This window comes from Peromyscus leucopus, chromosome 14 (assembly GCF_004664715.2).
Source record: "Peromyscus leucopus breed LL Stock chromosome 14, UCI_PerLeu_2.1, whole genome shotgun sequence".
Taxonomy (NCBI): Eukaryota; Metazoa; Chordata; class Mammalia; order Rodentia; family Cricetidae; genus Peromyscus; species Peromyscus leucopus.
In genome coordinates, this window is record NC_051075.1 from 20,835,465 (window position 1) to 20,856,936 (window position 21,472).

General features: G+C 43.1%; 1 protein-coding gene across 1 annotated transcript in view; it reads right to left on the bottom strand.

Annotated features, from left to right (window-relative positions):
* The window catches only part of Hectd1 (HECT domain E3 ubiquitin protein ligase 1), an 86,684-nt gene that overhangs the window by 58,820 nt on the left and 6,392 nt on the right, over positions 1-21,472 (bottom strand). Inside the window, 7 exon segments of the mRNA XM_028869679.2 lie at positions 288-402; positions 4,153-4,251; positions 4,333-4,409; positions 6,094-6,364; positions 6,459-6,740; positions 7,643-7,870; positions 9,618-9,852. Of these exon segments, the coding sequence (XP_028725512.1) occupies positions 288-402; positions 4,153-4,251; positions 4,333-4,409; positions 6,094-6,364; positions 6,459-6,740; positions 7,643-7,870; positions 9,618-9,852 (1,307 nt within the window).

The window sequence follows — 21,472 nt, forward strand, 5'->3', positions numbered from 1 at the left end:
AGCAGCTAAGGGCCTAGGACTTCAAATCCAGGGGATCTGATTTCTGGCTTCCACAGGCACTGCATTCACATGCACAGACACATAATTAAAAACAGGAACAATAAAATCTTTCTTAAGGGCATCGAACAGTAAGATGAAGGTTTTTCTGTTGCCTTCACATACACATACCCCATTATCTATAGAATTATTTGGCTTTCTAAGAATGGCTCATTTCTACAATGTATGTCTGCGAAGGGAAGCTGAACAGCAAAGGCAGATGGCTTAAAAGGGAAGAGCACACAGCTCACCTGGAGACTGGAGGATGGCCACTACTTCACTGTGGCCTCTTTCTCGAGCTTTATCCAACGGTGTTTTCCCATCTTCGTCTCTTAGGTCTGGATTTGCACCATGCCGTAAGAGAGTCTTAAGAAGAAAAGCGTTTAATTTTAATACAACAGCAGCTCTTATATCATTCAACTCTACATTTTAAAGGTTTTCCACAAGCGGGAGAGATGGCTGAGCAGTTAAGAACACTTACTGCTCTTGCAGAGGAGCTGGGTAAGGCTCCCACACTAACATATGGATCACAACCACCTGTAAGTCTAGTGCAGAGATCCTATTCCCTCTTCTGACCTACAACAGCCCCTGAACACAGGGGTACACACACAAACATACATGCATACATGCATACATACATACATACATACATACATACACACATACATACATACACTCAAGCAAAAATTTTTAAAGGCTTCCCAGAGCTGGGCAGAGGTGGCGGCGCACGCTTTTAATCTCAGCACTTGGGAGGCAGAGGCAAAGGCAGGAGGATCTCCAAGTTTGAGGCCAGCCTGGTCTACAAAGTGAGTTCTAGGACAGTCAGGGCTAAGAGAAAACCTGCCTCAAAACAAACAAACAAACAAACAAACAAACAAACAAAGAAACAAACAAACAAACAAAGGCTTCCCAGAATCAATCATGCAGATACTAATACAAACCTTACCCTGTACCTATCACCTGAAAGGCAGATATTTGTATTTCAAAGAATCACACATACATTTCCCCTGACTATTCACTATCCCTCAAGGTATATTATATTCCATCTGAATGTGTCACTCCTCCTGGCTTTTTACTTTAATAGAAGTACCACTCACTTGGTGACCTGGCGATCAAACTCAGCATTTCCTATACAATGTCAATGACCAATCATTTGACCAAAAGTGCATCAAGACCTGTCCCTTCAATCTTACCAAAAGCAATCTACAGATTTAATGCAATCCCCATCAAAATCCCAACACAATTCTTCACAGACTTGGAAAGAAAAATACTCAACTTCATATGGAAAAACAAAAGACCCAGGATAGCTAAAAGAATCCTGTACAATAAAGCAACCTCTGGAGGCATCACCATCCCTGACCTCAGGCCCTACTATAGAGCTATAGTAATAAAAACAGCTTGGTACTGGCATAAAAACTGACATACAGACCAATGGAATCAAATCGAAGACCTTGACATTAATTCACACATATATGAACACCTGATTTTTGACAAAGAAGCCAAAACTATACAATGGAAAAAAGAAAGTATCTTCAACAAATGGTGCTGGCATAACTGGATGTCAATATGTAAAAAATTACAAATAGATCCATATCTGTCACCATGCACAAAACTCAAGTCCAAGTGGATCAAAGACCTCAACATAAATCCAGTTACATTAAACGTGATAGAAGAGAAAGTAGGAAGCACTCTTGAACGCATTGGCACAGGAGATCACTTCCTAAATAAAACACCAACAGCACAGACCCTGAGCACAACAATTAATAAATGGGACCTCTTGAAACTGAGGAGCTTTTATAGGGCAAAAGACACAGTCAATAAGACAAAAAGAGCCTACAGAATGGGAAAAGACCTTCACCAAACCCACATCTGACAGAGGACTGATCTCCACAGTATATAAAGAACTCAAGAAACTAGATATCAAAATACTGAACAATCCAGTCAAAAAATGGGCTAAAGAGCTAAACAGAATTCTCAAAAGAAAAATCTCAAATGGCTGAAAGACATTTAAAGAAATGCTCAACATCCTTAATCATCAGAGAAATGCAGAGTCAAAACGACTCTGAGATACCACCTTACACCTGTCAGAATGGCTTAGATCAAAAACACCAATGACAGTCTATGTTGGAGAGGATGCGGAGCAAAGGGAGCACTCCTCCACTGTTGCTGGGAATGCAAACTTATACAGCCACATTGGGAATCAAATCAGTATGGCAGTTCCTCAGAAAATTGGGAATCGATCTACCTCAAGACCCAGCCATACCACTCTTGGGCATATACCCAAGGAATGCTCAATCATACCACAAAGATACATGCTCAACTATGTTCATAGCAGCACTATTCATAATAGTCAGAACCTGGAAACAACCTAGATGCCCGTCAGCTGAAGAGTGGATTAAGAAAATATGGTACATATACACAATGGAATACTACTCAGCAGAGAAAAACAATGACAGCATGAAATTTGCAGGCAAATGGATGGAACTAGAAAATATCATCCTGAGTGAGGTAACCCAAACCCAGAAGGATAAACATGGTATGTTCTCACTCATATGTGGATACTAGAAATAAAGCAAAGAACAATCAGACTGCAACCCACAGAACCAGCGAGGCTACATAGCAGGGGGACCCTAGGATGACTGTGGCTTATAGTAAGTTTTGGGTCTACTCAATTACTGGGCAAGCCTCAATGAAACATTTCACTATTAGGATAAGAATTTGTACTGTATCAAGCTGATAATAGGGATAGATAGACAGATAGACAGACAGATAGACAGATAAAAAGATCTGTGTCTTTCCTCATTCCTCTTAAACATTTTATAACCTCGTGGTAACACTATTTCATCATAATGGCTCAGACACTTTTTTCAATGACAGAATCCACACAATGTAAAAACACCTGGAACAGAGCTGCACCAAATGCTCTACACTAGGTTTTATCCCCAGGATGGGAGTGGGGGGGGGAAGGGAGAAGGATTCTCTCTGAAACAACAACTGAGATGTGCTTTCCTTACTGACTGTTACTTAGGTACCAGTAGAGGCCCAGCTCTCTCTAAAAAGTAGCCGGTTCAAGTCACTGGACTCTGAGCTTCTCTAGAGAGAAGGCAAGCCACTCCAGAATCATCACCAGAACGCGTTCACACCGTAAGAAGGTAGGGATGGTAGGACAGTGACGGCAGCCACCACTCCAACACCTACGGCGCACTGACTACTACAGTGGTCCTAGGTGTTATCTTCTAATTCTCCCCACAACTGACAGTAACACAACTGCTCTACAGACAAGACATCCAGACACACTTGAGAACAGCAGTTCCTGCACATGGACTGAAACCTCAACCCACTGCCATCTGACTTCAGAGCAGACGAACCTTTTATTATGCCAAGTTATTTCACAATAAGCAGACTCTAGAGTCCCATATCACATACCTGATAGGAACATTTTCATTTAACCTGTTCTTTTTTAATGTTTTACTATTATTTTATGTGTATGGGCATTTTGCCAGTATGTACATCTGTGCACCGTGTGTGCATGTTGCCTGGGGAGGCTGTCACAACACCTGGTACCAGTTACAGATGGTTGTGAGCAGTCGTGTGGGTGTCAGGAAATATTGAAGCCAACTCCACTGAAAGGCAGCCAGTGCTCTAACCACTGAGCCATCTCTCCAGCTCATGAATTTCAATTTCTCAGAGTAAAAAAGAAGAAGAAAATACTATGTATTTTTGCTTAGGAAAACACTGAAAAGATTTTTTAAAAACTAATTAAAGCCAGTTATTGTGGGGAATAGAAGGAATCGATATAAACAGCATGGAAGTATAAACTTATCAGAATGAATTTTTTTATTATTCTAATTTCTGAACCATGCAGTTGTTCAAAATTAATACTTTAACAGCATGGGGCTGGTAGGATGGGTCAGTGGGTAAGGTGCTCACCACCAAACCTACTGACCTGAGTTCAGTCCCTGACTGACACGATGGAAGGTGGAGAACTGACTCCTGCACGTTGTCTTCTGTCCAACACGTGTGCCATGGCATGCACATGCAGACAGACAGACAGACATGCACAAATGTACACAATAAATAAGTATAAGATAACGTTTTCAAAGCCCTGGATTGTACCTTTGCTACTTGAGGTCTTCCAAAGCATGCAGCATAGTGTAATGATGACGACCTTTGGCCTCTATTAACATCAGCACCTCTCTCACAAAGAAATTCCACCTGTAATAGGATAAAGAATCACAAGGTTGCTCTAGGAATACTTCCACACTGAAATTAACACAGCACCTGGCATGAGCTTACCATCTCCTGAGTTCCAAATGCAGAGGCCCAGTTCAACAGAGTCTGACCCACATCGTCCATAAAATTGACTTCAAAGGCTGAAAATTAAAACAACAGGAAATCTTCTATTTTTAAGGCCAATAACATAAGCTGTAGAATGAATCTAAACAGGTCTTATTATATAAGAACAAACCTGGAACCAGACATTGGGGTGAATGCTGGAAGGTCAGAGAGACAGAACAAGCCACAGCTTCCTCACCTCACCAGTTCCTCAGCTGATCCTGTTTCCTCAGACTGGAAGCCTCTGAGTCCTCATCCAAATAGATCTCAGCTGAACTGCTTTTTGAAAGCCTGAAAGCTTAACCAGGCTCTAGTTTCTGGTTTTCACGCCTTATATACCTTTTTGCTTTCTGCCCTCACTTCCTGGGATTAAAGGCGTGTGTCACCATGCCTGGCTGTTTCCAGTGTGGCCTCGAATTCACAGAGATCCACGTGGATCTCTGCCTCTGGAATGCTAGGATTAAAGGTGTGTGTGCCACCATTTTCTGGCCTCTGTATCTAGTGGCTGTCCTGTTCTCTGACCCCAGATAAGTTTATTAGGGTGCACAATATTTTGAGGAACACAATACCACCACATAACGCTCAACTTTTCTAAAGTTTAAACACTTCTGACTGCTATGAATATTTCACGAAGTACAGAAAATAAGATATTTTACACATTGGAGTCAACTATAAAGTAAAAAAATGCCCAACAAACCTAAGGTCAGCTAAGAAAAAGCATTATGAAGTTTAAGTCAGTCCAGGCATGGTAGCACACACCTAGAGCCGCAGCACTCATGAGGCAGAGGCAGCAGAACCATTAAGAGTTTAAGCCAGTCTAGTCTACAATGCCAAGTTCTAGGCTAGTCAGAGTCACAGAGTAACTGCTGAGAAATGGGGAGGATGGAGGCATTAAACACTGAGGATTTAACGGTTTGAAACATTAAAAATAAACATGAAGTAAGGATGGAAAAAAGTATGACTCTCCTCTGAGAGGCTCACATCCACATTCCCATGCATCTTACTTTCCTCTTGGGTGCCCTTCTCTTAACCCTACTTCTTAAACTCTGTATTAAAATTCCATAATAGAGGCTAGAGAGATGGCACAGAGGTCTGGAGTACTTGCTGTGCTTGCTAAAAACCAAGGTTCAATTCCCAGCACCTACACCGTGGCTCACAACCGCCTATAACTCCAGTTCTAGGGACTCCAACTTCTGACCTCTAAGGGCACCAGCACACACACAGTGCACATACATCCATGAAAGCAAACACCTACACACATAAGATAAAAATAAAAATAAATAAATAAAAAGAACTGGTCAGGAAACTTTCTTTCGGGTGACAAAATGGGTCAATGTCCAACTTTACAGACATTTCACTCCCTCCACAAACACGTACTCAAGCACCACCATGCACCAGGCTGGTCACTGTGTGACTACACATGGGGAAGAGCAGGAATAAACAGTCAACAAGCAAAGCCTCCTGCCCAAACACTGAGAACTAGAAATGGCCTATGGTTCCTTATCTCATGGTATTTATTTGTTTGTTTGTTTGTGGTTTTGTTTTGAGACAAGGCTTCTCTGTGTAATAGCTCTGGCTGTCCTGGAACTCACTCTGTAGACCAAGCTGGCCTAGAACTCACAGAGATCCTCCTGCCTCTGCCTCCCAAGTGCTGGGATTAAAGGCCTGTAGCACCACTGCCAGCCTGGCTATGGTTTTCTATTTAAGAGAAGAAGTTCTGACCTCCTGTGTCAATTGCATCTATGAGTGCATCAGTATCTTTACTTCGAATACAGTCTATAAGCTGCCGATGGGAGCGTTCCCCAGAACTGTCCAGTCTCCGTAGTCCTGGGATTCTGCCCGTAGATCCAGCACTAGACTTAGGCAAGGCCTTCCGTCCTTCAAATAATAGCACCAAGAGGAGGTCAACCAAACGCATGGTATCAAGCACACATCGTTCATCACCCTGTAATGCACTTTCAATCGAATCTGGAAGCTCTGACCTCAGAAGATCCTAAAAAGAGAATGGGAGAAAACCATCTAATATTTGCATTATTCAAAAACCCTTTTCTGAAAGGTTACAAAGCGAAGGGTCAGGAGCAGCTTACGTGTGTGACTAGTGGAGAGCCTCTGCACAGTGTGGAGAGCAGACTGACAATGGTCGACACCTGGTTACTCAGCTTGGAGTCTGCAGCTGTGGAGGGGGCGCCTGCCGTGCTGCGCCCCGGTTTGCACGCTGAAGACGGTCCTGATACAGTGCCGCCTGCAGCTGCCATTCGTGACAGAAGCTCTTCAGTTAGTCCGTGCTTGGCCAGTGGAGCTGGGTCCACTCCACGACGAGTGAACCGGTCAGCTAGCGATGCAAAACAGCGCAGAGCTCCATCCGAAACCTGATGTGTGGGAACAAAGCGGATAAAACGTCCTCCGGAGAGCTAGGATCATCATTTCAATACACACACCAGATAAAAGCAGACAAAGCCAAGTGATCAAGTACACGCCCTGTCTAAATGTGAATGACAGCTCCACATTCCCTTACCTCATAATCTGAGAAAGTTATGTCCCTGTCAGAGACCTGTTTCCTCATCTGTAAGAGAGCTTAATAATACTACCGATAGCCCACTGTGTCTGCTCAAATGAAGCAGGACATATAAAGGATGTAAATGGACAGTAAAAACTCTGAAAGAGAAATTGTTATTATGTACAACTTTGCCAAGATAATCTATGAATGTAAGGTGAGACAATATCTAACCAGAAAAAGAGGCATGAAAGTTTTAGTTTTATTCTCTAATGTATGGGAATTCAACAAAACCTTACAAATAATATTATATAAATACTAGGTTATTTTACTTTGGTAAGATCTACCCCATTGTTTTCAGTAAATATTGCACTAAATCAACAAAATGTCACTGAATACAAGTACAGCTATAAAAATGGCTATCTCTGTAACATTTAAGTATTAATAAATATGTCACTTTCATAATTGAACGGGTTTTTGTTTTGTTGTTTTTAAAACAGTGTCTCTTTGTGTAACCCTGTCCTGCCTGGAACACAGAGTGTAGACAAGGTCAGACTTTTACTCCTCTGCTTCCGCTTTCTGAGTGTTTAGGATTGAAGGCCTGCACCACCATGCACGCCTTAAAACACATTTTATTGCCCTTCCAAAGGCTCATGCTATAGAAGTATTAGTGAAGTAAATCAAGTGAAAAGTTAATTATAATGTTCCCCAGTTCTCAAGAGGGAAGAGTATAAAATTCTTTTTGAAAACTCAACGTCTCCAACACAACTTACTTACCTGATGGTCTTCATGTTTTAGTAAACTAGACAGAGACTCTACACAAATTTCTAAAGAAGAATCTTGAGGCTCCATTTTGCCACAGAGTCTTGATACCACGGCCATCGCAGAGTGTAAGGTGTCTTTATGAACCAGGTGTCCGCTGTCACGAATGAAGGTAAGAACACAGTTCAAACCCCCAGCCTCAAAGACTGCTCCTGACTCCCGAGTGCAAATCAGTTCCAACACCTACAACAGTGACACAAAATTAACACAGGAAAGCAACACTAATTTAACTTGTCAGAATCACAGAACGCATAAGGAACCCTCCAAATTCAACAACTACATTCCAAACAGTAAAGTAAAACAGTGAAATTAAATTTTCTATCCACCTAATTTTATTTAACCCGATACATAGAATGCATTGTAAATGCAACCTATAATCAATGAAAAATAACTGATATCATCAACCAGGTGGGGTGGTGCAAGCCTGTCAGGACAGCACTTAGGAGACTCCAGCAGAAGGATCGGGAACTCAAAAGCATCATTGGCTGCACAGTGAGGACAAAGCTAACCCAGGCTACACGGGGAAGAGAGAAAGGAAGGAAATGGGCAAGAAAAATCAAACCTAACACCAGGATCCCAGTTCAGAGCTGTAAAGAAGTGAAATCGTGAGACCTTCTCCTGGCTGTTCTCAGGAGAGTTAAACAAACCCAACCTTGAGTTCAGTAGGCTTGGAAAGCACACTTTTTGCTACTCATTCTAGGAGTTGGCATTCCGGGAAGATAGCTGAATTGGAATCAATAGTCAAATGAGGCTTTTTTTTTTTTTTTTTTTTTTTGGTTATTTTTGGTTGTCTTTGAAGTAGCAAACTACCAATAATAGAGTTTACAACATACACTTTCCAATGCTACAAAATACAAACTATGCAACAAGAAAGAGCACAGCAACTTGCAAATAAAGTTTTCAAAAGGAAATTAGAAGCAGGTAGATCTCTGTGATTTTGAGGCCAGCTGGGGCTACACAGTAAGACCCTGCTTCAAAACAGACAACTAAATAAAATCAATCACAACCAAATCTAAAACAGAACATCATAAAACATAAATGCCCTGGATACATGGCAAGACCCTGACTCAAAAATACAAAATAAAACAATCTAAACATGTTCACTAATTATTTCTAATAAATTATTGACTTAGCATTGGGTGTGTGTGTTTGTATGTATATACACGTGTACACATGCCGGTATGAGTGCAGGTACCTATGGAGTCACACAAAATGTAGTTATTCTTATAAGGAATAAAATAGTTTACTAGTGTATGTGTGTACATGCTCATGTGGACAAGTACAGGTGCCCGTGGAAATCAGAAAAATTAGATCCTCCTAGAGCCAGAGTTACAAGTGGCTATAAGACACCCATGGGTGCTGAGAACCAAACTCAGGTTCTCTCTGCAAGAGCAGCAAGGTCTCTTAATTGTTAAGCCAGCTCTGTAGCCTCTAAAACAGTTTACTCTAGAGATGACAGTAAAACAGGTAAGTCCACGGGTCTTAAAACTTCCTGAGTTTCGAATCCTGGCCCTGTCACCCACTACCTGCTCAGTATACTGACGTTCACATCTGTAAGATAGATACGATGCTAACGGCACCCACCGCTTCCAGGACTATCATGGTGACTTAAGAGTTCTTACAAGATGGCCGGTACTGGGTGCTCGTGTTCCTTGTCATGGTGAACTCTGTTACTACGTTATACACAGTAACTTCGGGTAGAAGCATGACTAGTGACTACCAGAACTGAAAAGCTTGAAGCAGAACAAAGTGTATCACTGCCCACAGCTGTCATCCTGAGATTTCACTCCCAATCCTTATGGGACCTTTGGTATGACATGACTGTCAATTCCTCTGTTCTTAACCACTCTCAAAGCGGTTGAGATGGTGGAATTTTACTTTTTCAGTAAAACATATTTTTTATTCTCCAAATAATATAAGAAATATTTACCTTTACACATTGTTCAGCTAAATCTCTGCTGGTCCTGTTGTTAAGTTCAACTACCACCAAACGGTTACAAAGTGCTTTGATAGCTCCATCCACCCCTACAATCCTTCGGGTGCACTCTGCAGACACATCCAGGTAGTATGTTATGGCACGGGCTGTCACCTCTAACACATTGTCTGGAGCACTTTCATCAAGAAAGATCTTGCAGAGAGCTGGTAGGAAAGTACGAGGGGGACATCTGTAACGAGAGACATCATATGATGATTAGGATCACTAAACAAGACATTAACAACATTACACTTAATATTATATGTAAATATTAGGTAGTATTTCCACACCGTTTCTGTTTCCACTATAATACTCACACATAAATTTCACCATTGTGCAAATACCAACATGGAACAGCTAACAGCAACAGCACCAATTTGAAACCCTAATCCCCTCCAATAGTTAAGTATTCCCCGTTCCTTACACATAATAAAACCGGTGCACACAACATTTCCTGTCTCTCGTTATTTCAAGACCGGGTTCATGGTCTTTTTAATTGCATTTATTTTTTACTGGCATGTGTGTGCGTATGCATGTAGGTGCACACATACCAGAGCTCAGGAGTTGAGGGTCAGAGGACAACATGTGGGAATCAGCTCTCTCCTCCCACTGTGTGGGTCCAGGGAATCAAACTCAGATCATCAGCCTTGACAGCAAGTACCTTTCCCATTACACCATCTCACTAGTCACCATTCACAGTTGACATGACTGGGCGCCTCTTTTAAATCCCAACGACCAGAGTAAAGCAGAAACCAACAGCTCTGTAGTCGATCTCGGTAAGCCTATTTCCTCGTGTGGAAAGCAAAACAGTAGCAAAATGACACCTTTTTTACATGGTTATCGTAAAGGAGAAATTAAAAGCTAATTCAGTACCTGGACCCACAAACTAATACTATCTCTCTTCTCTTCTTTGAATAGTCCAATGCCTGTCATACCGTTATGTAAGATACTTTTTGTTGTTGTTCTTTTCGTTTTTTGAGACAAGGTTTCTTTGTGTAGCCTTGGCTGTCCTGGAACTCACTCTGTAGATCAGACTGGCCTGGAACTCACAGAGATCCACATGCTTCTGCCTCCCAAGTGGTGGGATTAAGGGTGTGTGCCACCACCATCTGGCTAAGATACTCTTATTAAAAACAGAATCAGGGGGCTGGAGAGATAACTCAGTAGTTAATAGCACTAGCTGCTCTTACAGAGGACCTGGGTTCAATTCCCAGCACCTACACAGCAGCTCACAATCATCTGTAACTCCAGTTCAAATGTCCTCTTCTCTGCTGGACTCTATAGACCTTATACATGCATATGGTGCACAGACATGCGTGCAGGAAAAACACCCATATACCTAAAATAAAGTAATTTTAGAAAGAAACACAAACCAGAATGAGTAAGATATCAGCAAGACTCCTATTCTACGGGGCTGGAGAGAGGGCACAGCAGCTCAGAGCACTTGTCCTGGCAGAGAACTAGACTCAGCCCCTAGCACCCACACGGGGGCTCACAACCACTGCTAACACCAGTTCAAGAATTTGATGCCCTCTGCTGACCTCTGCAAATACCAGGCATGCATGTGATGTACATACATGAAGGCAAAACACTCATACACATAAAATAAATATAACTTTGGCCTTCCACTATTAACTGAAGACCGAGGGGTTCACAGGACTCTGACAGGGCTTCAGGCCCAGACTGGGACTGCTGAGACAACTAGGCCGCTGCTGGGCAGGTTCTCAGTCTCTCTGTCTCTGGTGTGAAGACCACCGCTGCTGTACTTCCCAGACTGCACCATGGCAGTCCGTCTAGTAAATCCCTTTACACTGGAGTGTGCGCTCTATATTCTATAGCCTACATGACTGTTTTTGTACCAAGACCATGCTGCCATTATGGCTCTGGAGTACGATTTAAGCTCAGGTACTATGGATCTCCAGCCTTGCTTGTTCTGCTTAGGAATACACTAGCTCTTAAGAGTCTTTTGTAGCCGGGCGATGGTGGCGCACGCCTTTAATCCCAGCACTTGGGAGGCAGAGGCAGGCGGATCTTTGTGAGTTCGAGGCCAGCCTGGTCTACGGAGTGAGTTCCAAGAAAGGCACCAAAACTACACAGAGAAACCCTGCCTCAGAAAAAAAACCAAAAGAGTCTTTTGTAATTCCATATGAATTTTGTGATCATGTTTTTCTACTATATGAAGAATGTCTTTGGAATTTTGATTGCATCTGTAGATCATTTCCAGTGATACAGCCTTTTTCACACTAGAACTCTGTCAGTCCACAAGCACGGCGGTGCTTCCCATCTTTTAGAGTCTCAAAACACTTCTTCAGGATCTTCAAGTTTCCAATACAGACGTCTGCTACCTCATTGGTGTATTACTACGTTTTTGTTTCTCCTTTTGAAACTACTATGAAGGGGACTCTGTACCTCATTTCTTTGGGGATATTTTTAGCCGTCTATGGGCTACTTCCTTTATGAAAGAAAGAAGGGGGGGAGAGGGAGAAAGAGATAGAGAGAGGGAGGGAGGGGATTAAGAAGGAGGGAAGGAGGAAGGGAAAGAGAGGGGAGTAAGAGGGAGAGAGGCAGGGAGGAAGAGATGGAGGGAGGGAGGGAGGAGAACCAGGGAGAGGGGCTAGAGAGAGAGCTCAAGCAAAAAGCCCAAAAGCAGCAGCAGAAGCGTATTTCCTCCCCGGGGTTCTCCCACTCTCTGGAGTTCTTTCTCAGTTTTCCTTACTAAACCTAAAATAACTTAAATGCTATGATTGATCCAGGCCTAGTGATACACACCTTTAAAAGCAAAGCTCGAAGGAAAAGGAAGGCCGATCTCTGAGTTCAAGGCCAGCCAGGTCTACAGAGCAAGCTCTAAGCTGCCAAAGCTATATTATAATAAGACCCTACTTCAGAATAAATAAGTGAACCTATGATTGAAATACAGTATATCATGTATAAAAATGTCAATGAAATAAATCCATTATTATGTATGAATGAAAACATTAAAAATAAAACTATAGCGTCGGGCAGTGGTGGCGGCACATGCCTTTAATCCCAGCACTCGGGAGGCAGAGCCAGGCGGATTTCTGTGAGTTCGAGGTCAGCCTGGTCTACAGAGCGAGATCCAGGACAGGCACCAAAACTATAGAGAAACCGTGTCTCAAAGAAAAATAAATAAATAATAAGATAAAATTATATAAATGCAAAAAACTTTAAAATTTTCAACTAAAAAAATAAAGTTGGTTTCTTAACTATAATAATATCCTTTAGTGGGGATATTTTGAGACAGGGCCACAGTGTATCTCAGGCTGGCCTCAACAAGCTGTATTGTTGAGGATGGTCGTGAACATTAAAATACAGTAGCACACATCTGCTGCCTGTCTAACGTTTGTGCATTATATGCACTTGTCTTACTAATGATTACTTGCTATCACAGAAAGGTAAGTTGACCTACTGGGGGATGTGGGGAGAAGCAAAGGGGGATCAACAGGAAAAGGGCCCATCTGTGGGTGCAGGAGTACAGTGCATACTGATGTTAGCACTGTTCTGCCACAAAGATCAGCCCAAATCTCCTTCTCCAGTGCGCTCACAATCCTCAAGACTCAGGAAACAGTCTGCATGTGGAAAACATATTCGGCAGAAAGAATTTCCTCAAGTCAGTCAGCATTTGTGTTTGTTTAACTATTTCTGCGCCCTGGGACGGGCTGAGGGCGAATGAGGTAAGAGCCCAGTGAAGAATTCACAGTAAACTTATTACACAGCAGTCATGCACATGTCTGAGACTGTAATAGTCTTCAAACCAACCTATTAACTTAAAAACAAAAAACTAAAAGGCTAGTGATAGCATGTTTAAGTCCATAACTGTGGTTATAGATAACTTAGAGAAAGCTTACCTGTCAGGACGCCACTAGTCACCATATGAATATATTCATTTCCCCCCACTAATCCTAGATAGATCATCCTTTTAACCTTGTACCTCAAAAGAAAACGCAGGTCCTCAGACTGTCAGACTAAATCTGTTCAACTTCCTACACTGAACCTAGTCTGCTTACCTTTTCCTACAATCTTCTGATCAGTATAACATATCAGAGGCTTGCCACCCAAGAAAGTTTTCTGTTGGTGGTGGTTTGTTTTTATTTTTTATTTATTTTTTTTTGAGCCAGACTTGCTGCATAGCCCTGGCTGGCCTCAAATTCTTAAGTGACCCTCTCGCCTCAGCCTCTCAAACGCTGGGATTACGGGTCTGTGGAATTTTCTGACAAACTTGCTGCATTTCCTAGAAGCATCTTAGGAATACAGACCAGAGCTGGAGAGATGCTTCAGGGGCTGAAAGCACTTGTTGCTTTGACCCAACACCCACATGGCGGCTCCTGTCTGTAAATCCAGTTCCAGGGGATCTGATGCTCTCCTCTGGCCTCTGAGAACACCAGGCACACACATGGTGCACAGATGTACATGGAGGCAAAACACTCAAACACACAAAATAAAATTAATTTTAAAAAAGGAATACTGACCAACTCAATCAGAGAATTTGTTTAACAAGAGCCCCATGTGATTCTCACTGCGCACATTAAAAGTTTAAGGCTCAGGGCTGGAGCTGGAGCTGGAGCTCAGTGTACAGCTCTTACCTAAGACAACAAGGCCCATGTCTAATCCCTAGGATTTTCCCTAGTGTGAAAAAAAGCCACGCTGACCTAAACAAAAGCCATGTCACACTATGGATTAGTTATCCTCTGACCTAGCTCCTTTTCCCTCACTTCTCAAAAAAGGTTTCCGTAAGCTGGGTCTCCACATCGCCATGTCCCACTCACTCCCCAGTCCCTTCAAGTCTGCCCTCGCTGCCAGGCCACTTGAGAAGGACACTAAAGTTCAAAGGACCTTTCAGCTGTCCTTCAACTTGACCTCACTGGTATTCAGTGAGATCGCCCTTTCTCTTCCTGATGCACTGCTTCCCATGGTCACAAGTGCACGAATGATATGGAAAAAAAAGGCAGGCTAAAACTGCTGGAGCTGGTGACCCTGTCTTTAACCCCAGCACTTGGGAGACAGAGGCAGGGGCATCACTGTGAGTTCCAAGCTAGCCAGGGCTACACAGTGAGAACTTGTCTCCAAAACAAACTAACAAAAAAATTGCTGGTGCTTTATCGAGATGAGGGCAGTAGCTACATTTAATACTAGCTAATACTAGTTGCTATAATTAATACTCATAACTACAATTAATACTAGTAACTGCATTCTTCACTGCCAGGAACTAACATGAAAATAAAGGCCAATTTCACCAAAGAACAACTTTGCTGGAGCAACAAAATTATTACATACTAAATCTGAACCCTTCAGATATAACTCTCTTCAATATTCTACAAAGAAAATGAGAAGAAAGCAAAAGCACTTCTCCATAACCAAAGAATAAGAGCTTGTCAGTGACCACACCTGCTCAGCTGTCAGAGAGCTGAACCAGCGGCTGTTTTCTGGCAGTAACATTTTTATTCAAAGAACATCAAACTGATTATCCAGGCTTAGATAGCTAGCAAACGGTGGGGAGGTCACTCGGCAAGCAAAGGAACTTGCCACCAAGCCTGATAACCTGAGTTCAATTCCAAAGGACTCGTGTAACGGACACCCCAAAGTTAAACTCTGGACTCCACAAGACATGCTATGGCTACCAAGCTGGTGCACGCGCAAAATAGACACACACACAGAAATAAACAAATAGCCGGGCGGTGGTGGCGGCTGTGCACGCCTTTAATCCCAGCACTAGGGAGGCAGAGCCAGGAGGATCTCTGCGAGTTTGAGACCAGCCTGGGCTACAGAGCAAGATCCAGACAGGACAGGTATCAAAACTACACAGAGAAAGCCTGTCTCAAAAAAAAAAAGAAAGAAAGAGAGAGAGAGAGAGAGAGAGAGAGAAAGAAAAAGAAATGTGATAAAGATATCTGGTAAACATCTCCTTAAAAATTTAATAAAGCAGGCCTTTTAATGAAGGTAAAACAATTAATGGGGCTTGTTACCAATTATAAAAACAGTCAAGCTTTCAAGCAAAAATTACAATTTTGAAGAACATAACTGCCACAAAAAGCTGACAGCATCCCAATAAAGACTTTTTTTGATATAATTAGTAGTCATAGTAACAAATTTGAGTTTTTATACTGTTAAAATGAAATATGTCAACATTTAAAATATCTGTACAATCCAATGGAAAGTATTTTCCACATGACCAAGGGAAGATTTTATACAATTAAATACAGATGAGTCATCTACTCAGTATAAGAGATCAAGCAGGTCTGATGGTTCCAGCTATCTGGGAGGCTAAAGCAGGATCCCCAAGTTCAAGGCCTGTCTAGGCTGGAGTAAATTCAATGTCAGCCTAACCAATCAGCTCTGCCTCAAAACACGAACTTTTTAAAAAGGGCTGAGGAAGCCAGAACCTAGCCAGTTAGTAGGTTTCTTGCCTGGAGTGTCTGAAGCCCTGAGTCCAGTCTCCAGCACTCCATGAGCCAAGCATGGTGATGCACACCTGAATCCCAGCACTCTGCAAGATCAGACTTCAGCATCCTTGGCCACATAGCAAGTTCCAGGACAGACAGGGCTACACAGTGAGACCCTGTCTTACTTCTTCCTTCCATAGACATCCCAAAAATAGGCAAAAGAAAATAATAGTTTGGGGAGAATTTTAAAAGACAGAATAGTCTGGATTTGCTGAAAGACAGGGTTCAGAGACAGGAAGCCGTGGCTGACGGCACCAGCCACAGGACAATAATGGAAGAAGCCTTGTTTGTTTGTGACAGGGGCTTAGCCCAGGCTGGCCTCAAATTTGTGGCAATTATCCTATCTTGGCCTCCTAAATACTGAGATTACAGGAGTATACCACCATTCCCTGGCCAAAACTGGAGCTGGATTTGTTCATGATGACATCTGAAATATCTTAGTGGTGGATGTTGAAGAAAGAGTCACGCTAATAAGTTTGGTGTGGTGATACATTGTTTGTAATCTAAGAAATAAAACTTGCCTGAAGATCAGAGGACAGAGCCAGCCACAGAGATCAGGCAGTGATGGCACACACCTTTAATCCTAGCACTGGGAGGCAGAAATCCATCTGGATTTCTGTGAGTTCAAGGCCATGCTGGGCTACATGAGACTGACTCAGTCTAAAAGAGAAGAAGAGTGAGGCAGTGTGGCACACACCTGTAATTCCAGCACTTGGGATCACAGACCTCTGATCCCAGCAGCAGGAAGGTTGAGACAGGAAGTGATATGCCTGGGCAGAGAGAGGAACATAAGGTGGAAGGAGACGAACTCGCGCTCTTTCAAGCTGAGGAGTTGATGAAGTAAGAGGTGGTGGCTATGGCTGCTGCTCTGCTTCTCTAATCTTTGAGCTTTACCCTGATATCGGACTCCAGGTTTTTAATAAGACCAATCAGGATTCGTGCAACAGTATGGCCCTAAGTTACACACATCTATACATCCGTCCGCCCATCCATGCACACACGGCGTTTCTCCCAGGCGGGGCAGAGAGCTTGCCTGGCATTCACAAAGCCTGGGCTGGATCCCCAGCACTGCAGAAACGGATACACTTGGGATCCCAGCATTTGGGAGGCAGAAGCAGAGGGGCTGAGACTTTAAGGTCCAGTTTGAGACCAGTGTGGGCTACATGAGACCCTGTCTCAAAAACCGCATAAACAGAAAACATAATGAGTAAGTAGAGTAGCAATCCCCACAGTTGGTGCGATCATGAGATGTAACTCGAGACCAGACACTGACTGCACGGCCTTGAACGTGTCAGGTCTGCCGCTGAGCTCTACACCTTGCGTCAAGATGACAGTCACGGGAATGTGTTAGGATTTAAACTTATGAGTCCTGAAGAACTGTCGCATGTGCTGTTCAGGCCCTCTACTGTTTACTATACTCAAAATGAACCTGGAAATTTAAAATGTACTCACAGTTTATTCTACAATAACCCCTGGCAGCTCTCCAGCACGGGCTTCGCACACTTGTGCAGGTTGTACTTACTCTTTCCCAGCACATCCATGAATCTGCTAAGATGGCTTGTAAGGGCTGGAGAGGTGACTCAAAGGTAAGAGCACTTGCCCCTCTTGGAGAGGGCCAGGGCTTGGTTCCCAGCACTCACATCAGAAGGCTCACAACTGTTTATAACCCTAGCTCTAGGAGAGCTAACATGTCTGGCCTCAGAGCACCTACACTCATGTGCACATAACTGACAATAATTTTTAAAATGGCCTGAGGATCTGGAGTTTGATTCCTGAGTCCCATGTGGTAGGAAAGAACCAACTCCAGAAAGCTGTTCTTACATGTGGTACATTTGCATCACAGACACAGACTGACAGACAGACACACAATACAATTAAAACAACAACAAAAAGCTGGGCATACTTGTTTATATAGTCATGGGCTTATGTTTCCAGGACTGGAGAGGTAGAGACATGTGTGGGCAGCTTAAGGTTAGACAGCCTAGTCTAACTGGCAAGGTTCATGTTCCATTGGGAGACCTTGTCTCAAAAAAAAATGAACTGGGCTACCAAGAGGGCTCATGTGGTAAAGGTGCTTGCCTCCCAAGCCTGATGACCTGAGTGTGATTCTCAGAACCCATATAAAAACTAGGACAAAACCAACTCCATAAAACTGTCCTCTGACTGGTACATTCATGCTGTGGCAAGCAAATGTACTGCCCCCCCATATACATACATGTAATAATGATAAAAAAGTACATAATAAAATTTAAATTAAAAAGATGGCTCCTGATGGCCTCCATAAGTACCCACAACACCCACAAAGGTCTCTTAACACATTATAACTCTTTGAGAAGTCTATACCTAAGCTCTCAGGTGAATCTTCACAAAATGCATTCTTTATGCTAACCCTCATCCTTAAAAATTTGTATTAAAAAAGTATTTAGACGCCGGACAGTGGTGGCGCACGCCTTTAATCCCAGCACTTGGGAGGCAGAGCCAGGCGGATCTCTGTGAGTTCGAGGCCAGCCTGGGCTACCAAGTGAGTTCCAGGAAAGGCGCAAAGCTACACAGAGAAACCCTGTCTCGAAAAACCAAAAAAAAAAAAAGTATTTAGACAAGGTATGGTAGTACACACCTTTTAATCTCAGCACTCAGTAAACAGAGGCAGGTGGATCTGAGTTTGAGGCTAGCCTGGTCTATACAGTGAGTTCCAGGCCAGGCAGGGCTACACAGAGAAACTGTCTCCAGATAAAAAAGGCTTCTAAGGCCAAATATGACCTCCATGGTAGAAGGAGAGAACATTTCCTGAAAACTGCCCTCTGACCTCCACCAGCAGGCTGTGGCACACTTCCCCACACACATACAATAAATAAAACGTAATAAAAGTCTAAGAAAGTGGGGGTGGAGAGACGGCTGAGCAGTATAAACACTGTCTGCTCTCCAGAGAACCAGGGACACCACCAGCACTCGTGGCAGCAGCTCACATCTGTCTGCAGCCCCAACTCAAGGAAGCTGACACTCTCACAGCAGCTCACATCTGTCTGCAGCCCCAGCTCAAGGAAGCTGACACTCTCACAGCAGCTCACATCTGTCTGCAGCCCCAGCTCAAGGAAGCTGACACTCTCACAGCAGCTCACATCTGTCTGCAGCCCCAGCTCAAGGAAGCTGACACTCTCACACAGACATGCATGCAAAACACCAATGCACATAAAATTAAAATCAATACATCGTTTTTTTCAAAATTAGAAAAAGTATCCCCAACTTTGCTTCATTAAATGAATAAAACTGAAAATACTCAGCTTCTTATGTGCGAAGTTAAAATAAAAATGACCGAATGGAGCATTTGGGAGAAGAGCGGCGGTGAGGTGGTAACTGGCACTTTAATAACCTCGGAAGCCTGTCTTAATGGAGAGGACTCGGTGTGCTTGCTTCTGCACTTCTGCTGCAGTGTGGGTCTGGGTTCACTGAACTGTATTTATTTACCTGGATGTGGCTATACGTATGCTGTGGTGTATACATGGAAGTCAAAGGACACACTGCAGGAGTCAGGTCTCTTCTTCCAGGGGGTACCAGGATCCATCTAAGGTCTCCAGCCTTCAGCAGCTGAACCACTCTACGGTGCTGGAGGCTGACACTAGGCCTGGTGTGTGCAAGTGTGTGAGCATGGAGTTGCCACCCCACCCGCCTGTGACTTGTTCTTTGAGACAAGGTCTTGCCTGATCTCTAGAGTGCTAACTCACAGATATGTTCTACCATACCTGATCTAAGTAATAGTTTTAAAAGACAAATTTAAGGGCTGGGTAGGTGAACTTGATCCCCAGAACCATAAGAAGAAAAAAGACCACCAGACCACTCATTTACAGCACTCCAACGCCCTCCCCCCCCCCATGACCCTGTCAAAAACTCCAAGGCCTTGCTCATGATACACCAAAGACTCAGCAATCCAGTGCCTACTCCATCAGCCAAGTGCCCCCGAATCCTCTGCACACCTGGATGCCACCGCTTCTTGACCAACTCCCCAGGCATCCTATAATCTGAATGTTCCTCAATCGAGTCACTCCTTTTCTGTTTGTCTTTTGAGACAGGGTTTCACTCTACACCCTAGGCTAAGCTCAAGCTCATGATAATCCTCCTGCCTCAGCCTAAGCATTGCAATTATAGACATGGGCCAGAAAACCCAACAAAACCATTTCTCTAAGACCATGAATTATCTAATGAATCCTATTACATTTGAGAGGCTAATGATAATTCAAATAGAAGCAAAAACTAGCCTTCAATTTACTTTACCTTCAGAAACACTGCCTCAAGAAGTTCAGACCTTAAGAAGCAGTGCAGCAAGAAAAACAATGACATCATGAGGTTTGCAGGCAAATGGATGGATCTAGAAAATATCATCCTGAGTGAGGTAACCCAGACTCAGAAAGACAAACATGGTATGTACTCACTCATAAGTGGATACTAGACATAAAGCAAAGGTTAACCAGACTACAACCCACAGCTCCAGGGAGGCTACCTAGCAGGGGGGACCCTAGGATGACTCTGGTATAATAAGTTTTGGTTTTGCCCAATCACTGGGCAAGCTTTAGAGAAACATTTCACTATTAGGATAAGAATTTGTACCTTATCAGGCTGATGAAAGGAAATGCTACCCATACTTTCAGGAGGGGAGGCTAAAATCTTTTTAGATTATGTATTAGCCTATAGAAAAATGTCTGCCGTACATCAAACAGTGAAGGGAAGATGAGTAGGAATCTCACTTTCACAACTTAAGGAAAACGGAGCTCTCTGAACAGATGAAAAAGAGAAGCAGCAGTGCGGCATCACCAAAAGCATATTCCTTAACTCCAAAAGGACTGCCAAGCAAAACCCTGGAGATTCAGAACAACCCCAGGGGGAAAATCGGTCAACTAGTATGCAAAAGCACCACATTAGCATTTCAAATGTATTAATCTCACTTGATTTTCATAAAAACCCAACAAGGATTAGGAATCCGAGAAAGTCCATCACAGGACTGCTCTGCAATGAAGGCAGGTTTCTGAACTCAGCCCCAGCCCATTTCCAAAGCATGGTTCTCCATGCACTATGTCCTTTCCTAACTAGACAGAATCAGACAAAATGTAGTAAATAAATATGTGGGCATGTTTGGATTTATCTAACACAGCTTAGACTTTCTGATTTTCTATGGCATATTAAAATTATGCACATCTGGCTGGGCGGTGGTGGCACACACCTTTACGCCCAGCACTTGGGAGGTAAAGGCAGCGGGCTCTCTGTGAGTCTGAGGTCAGACTGGGCTGTTACACAGAAACCCTGTCTCAAAAGAGCAAGGACAAAAACAAGTGTGCACATCTTTTCATCTGCCCTATCTGC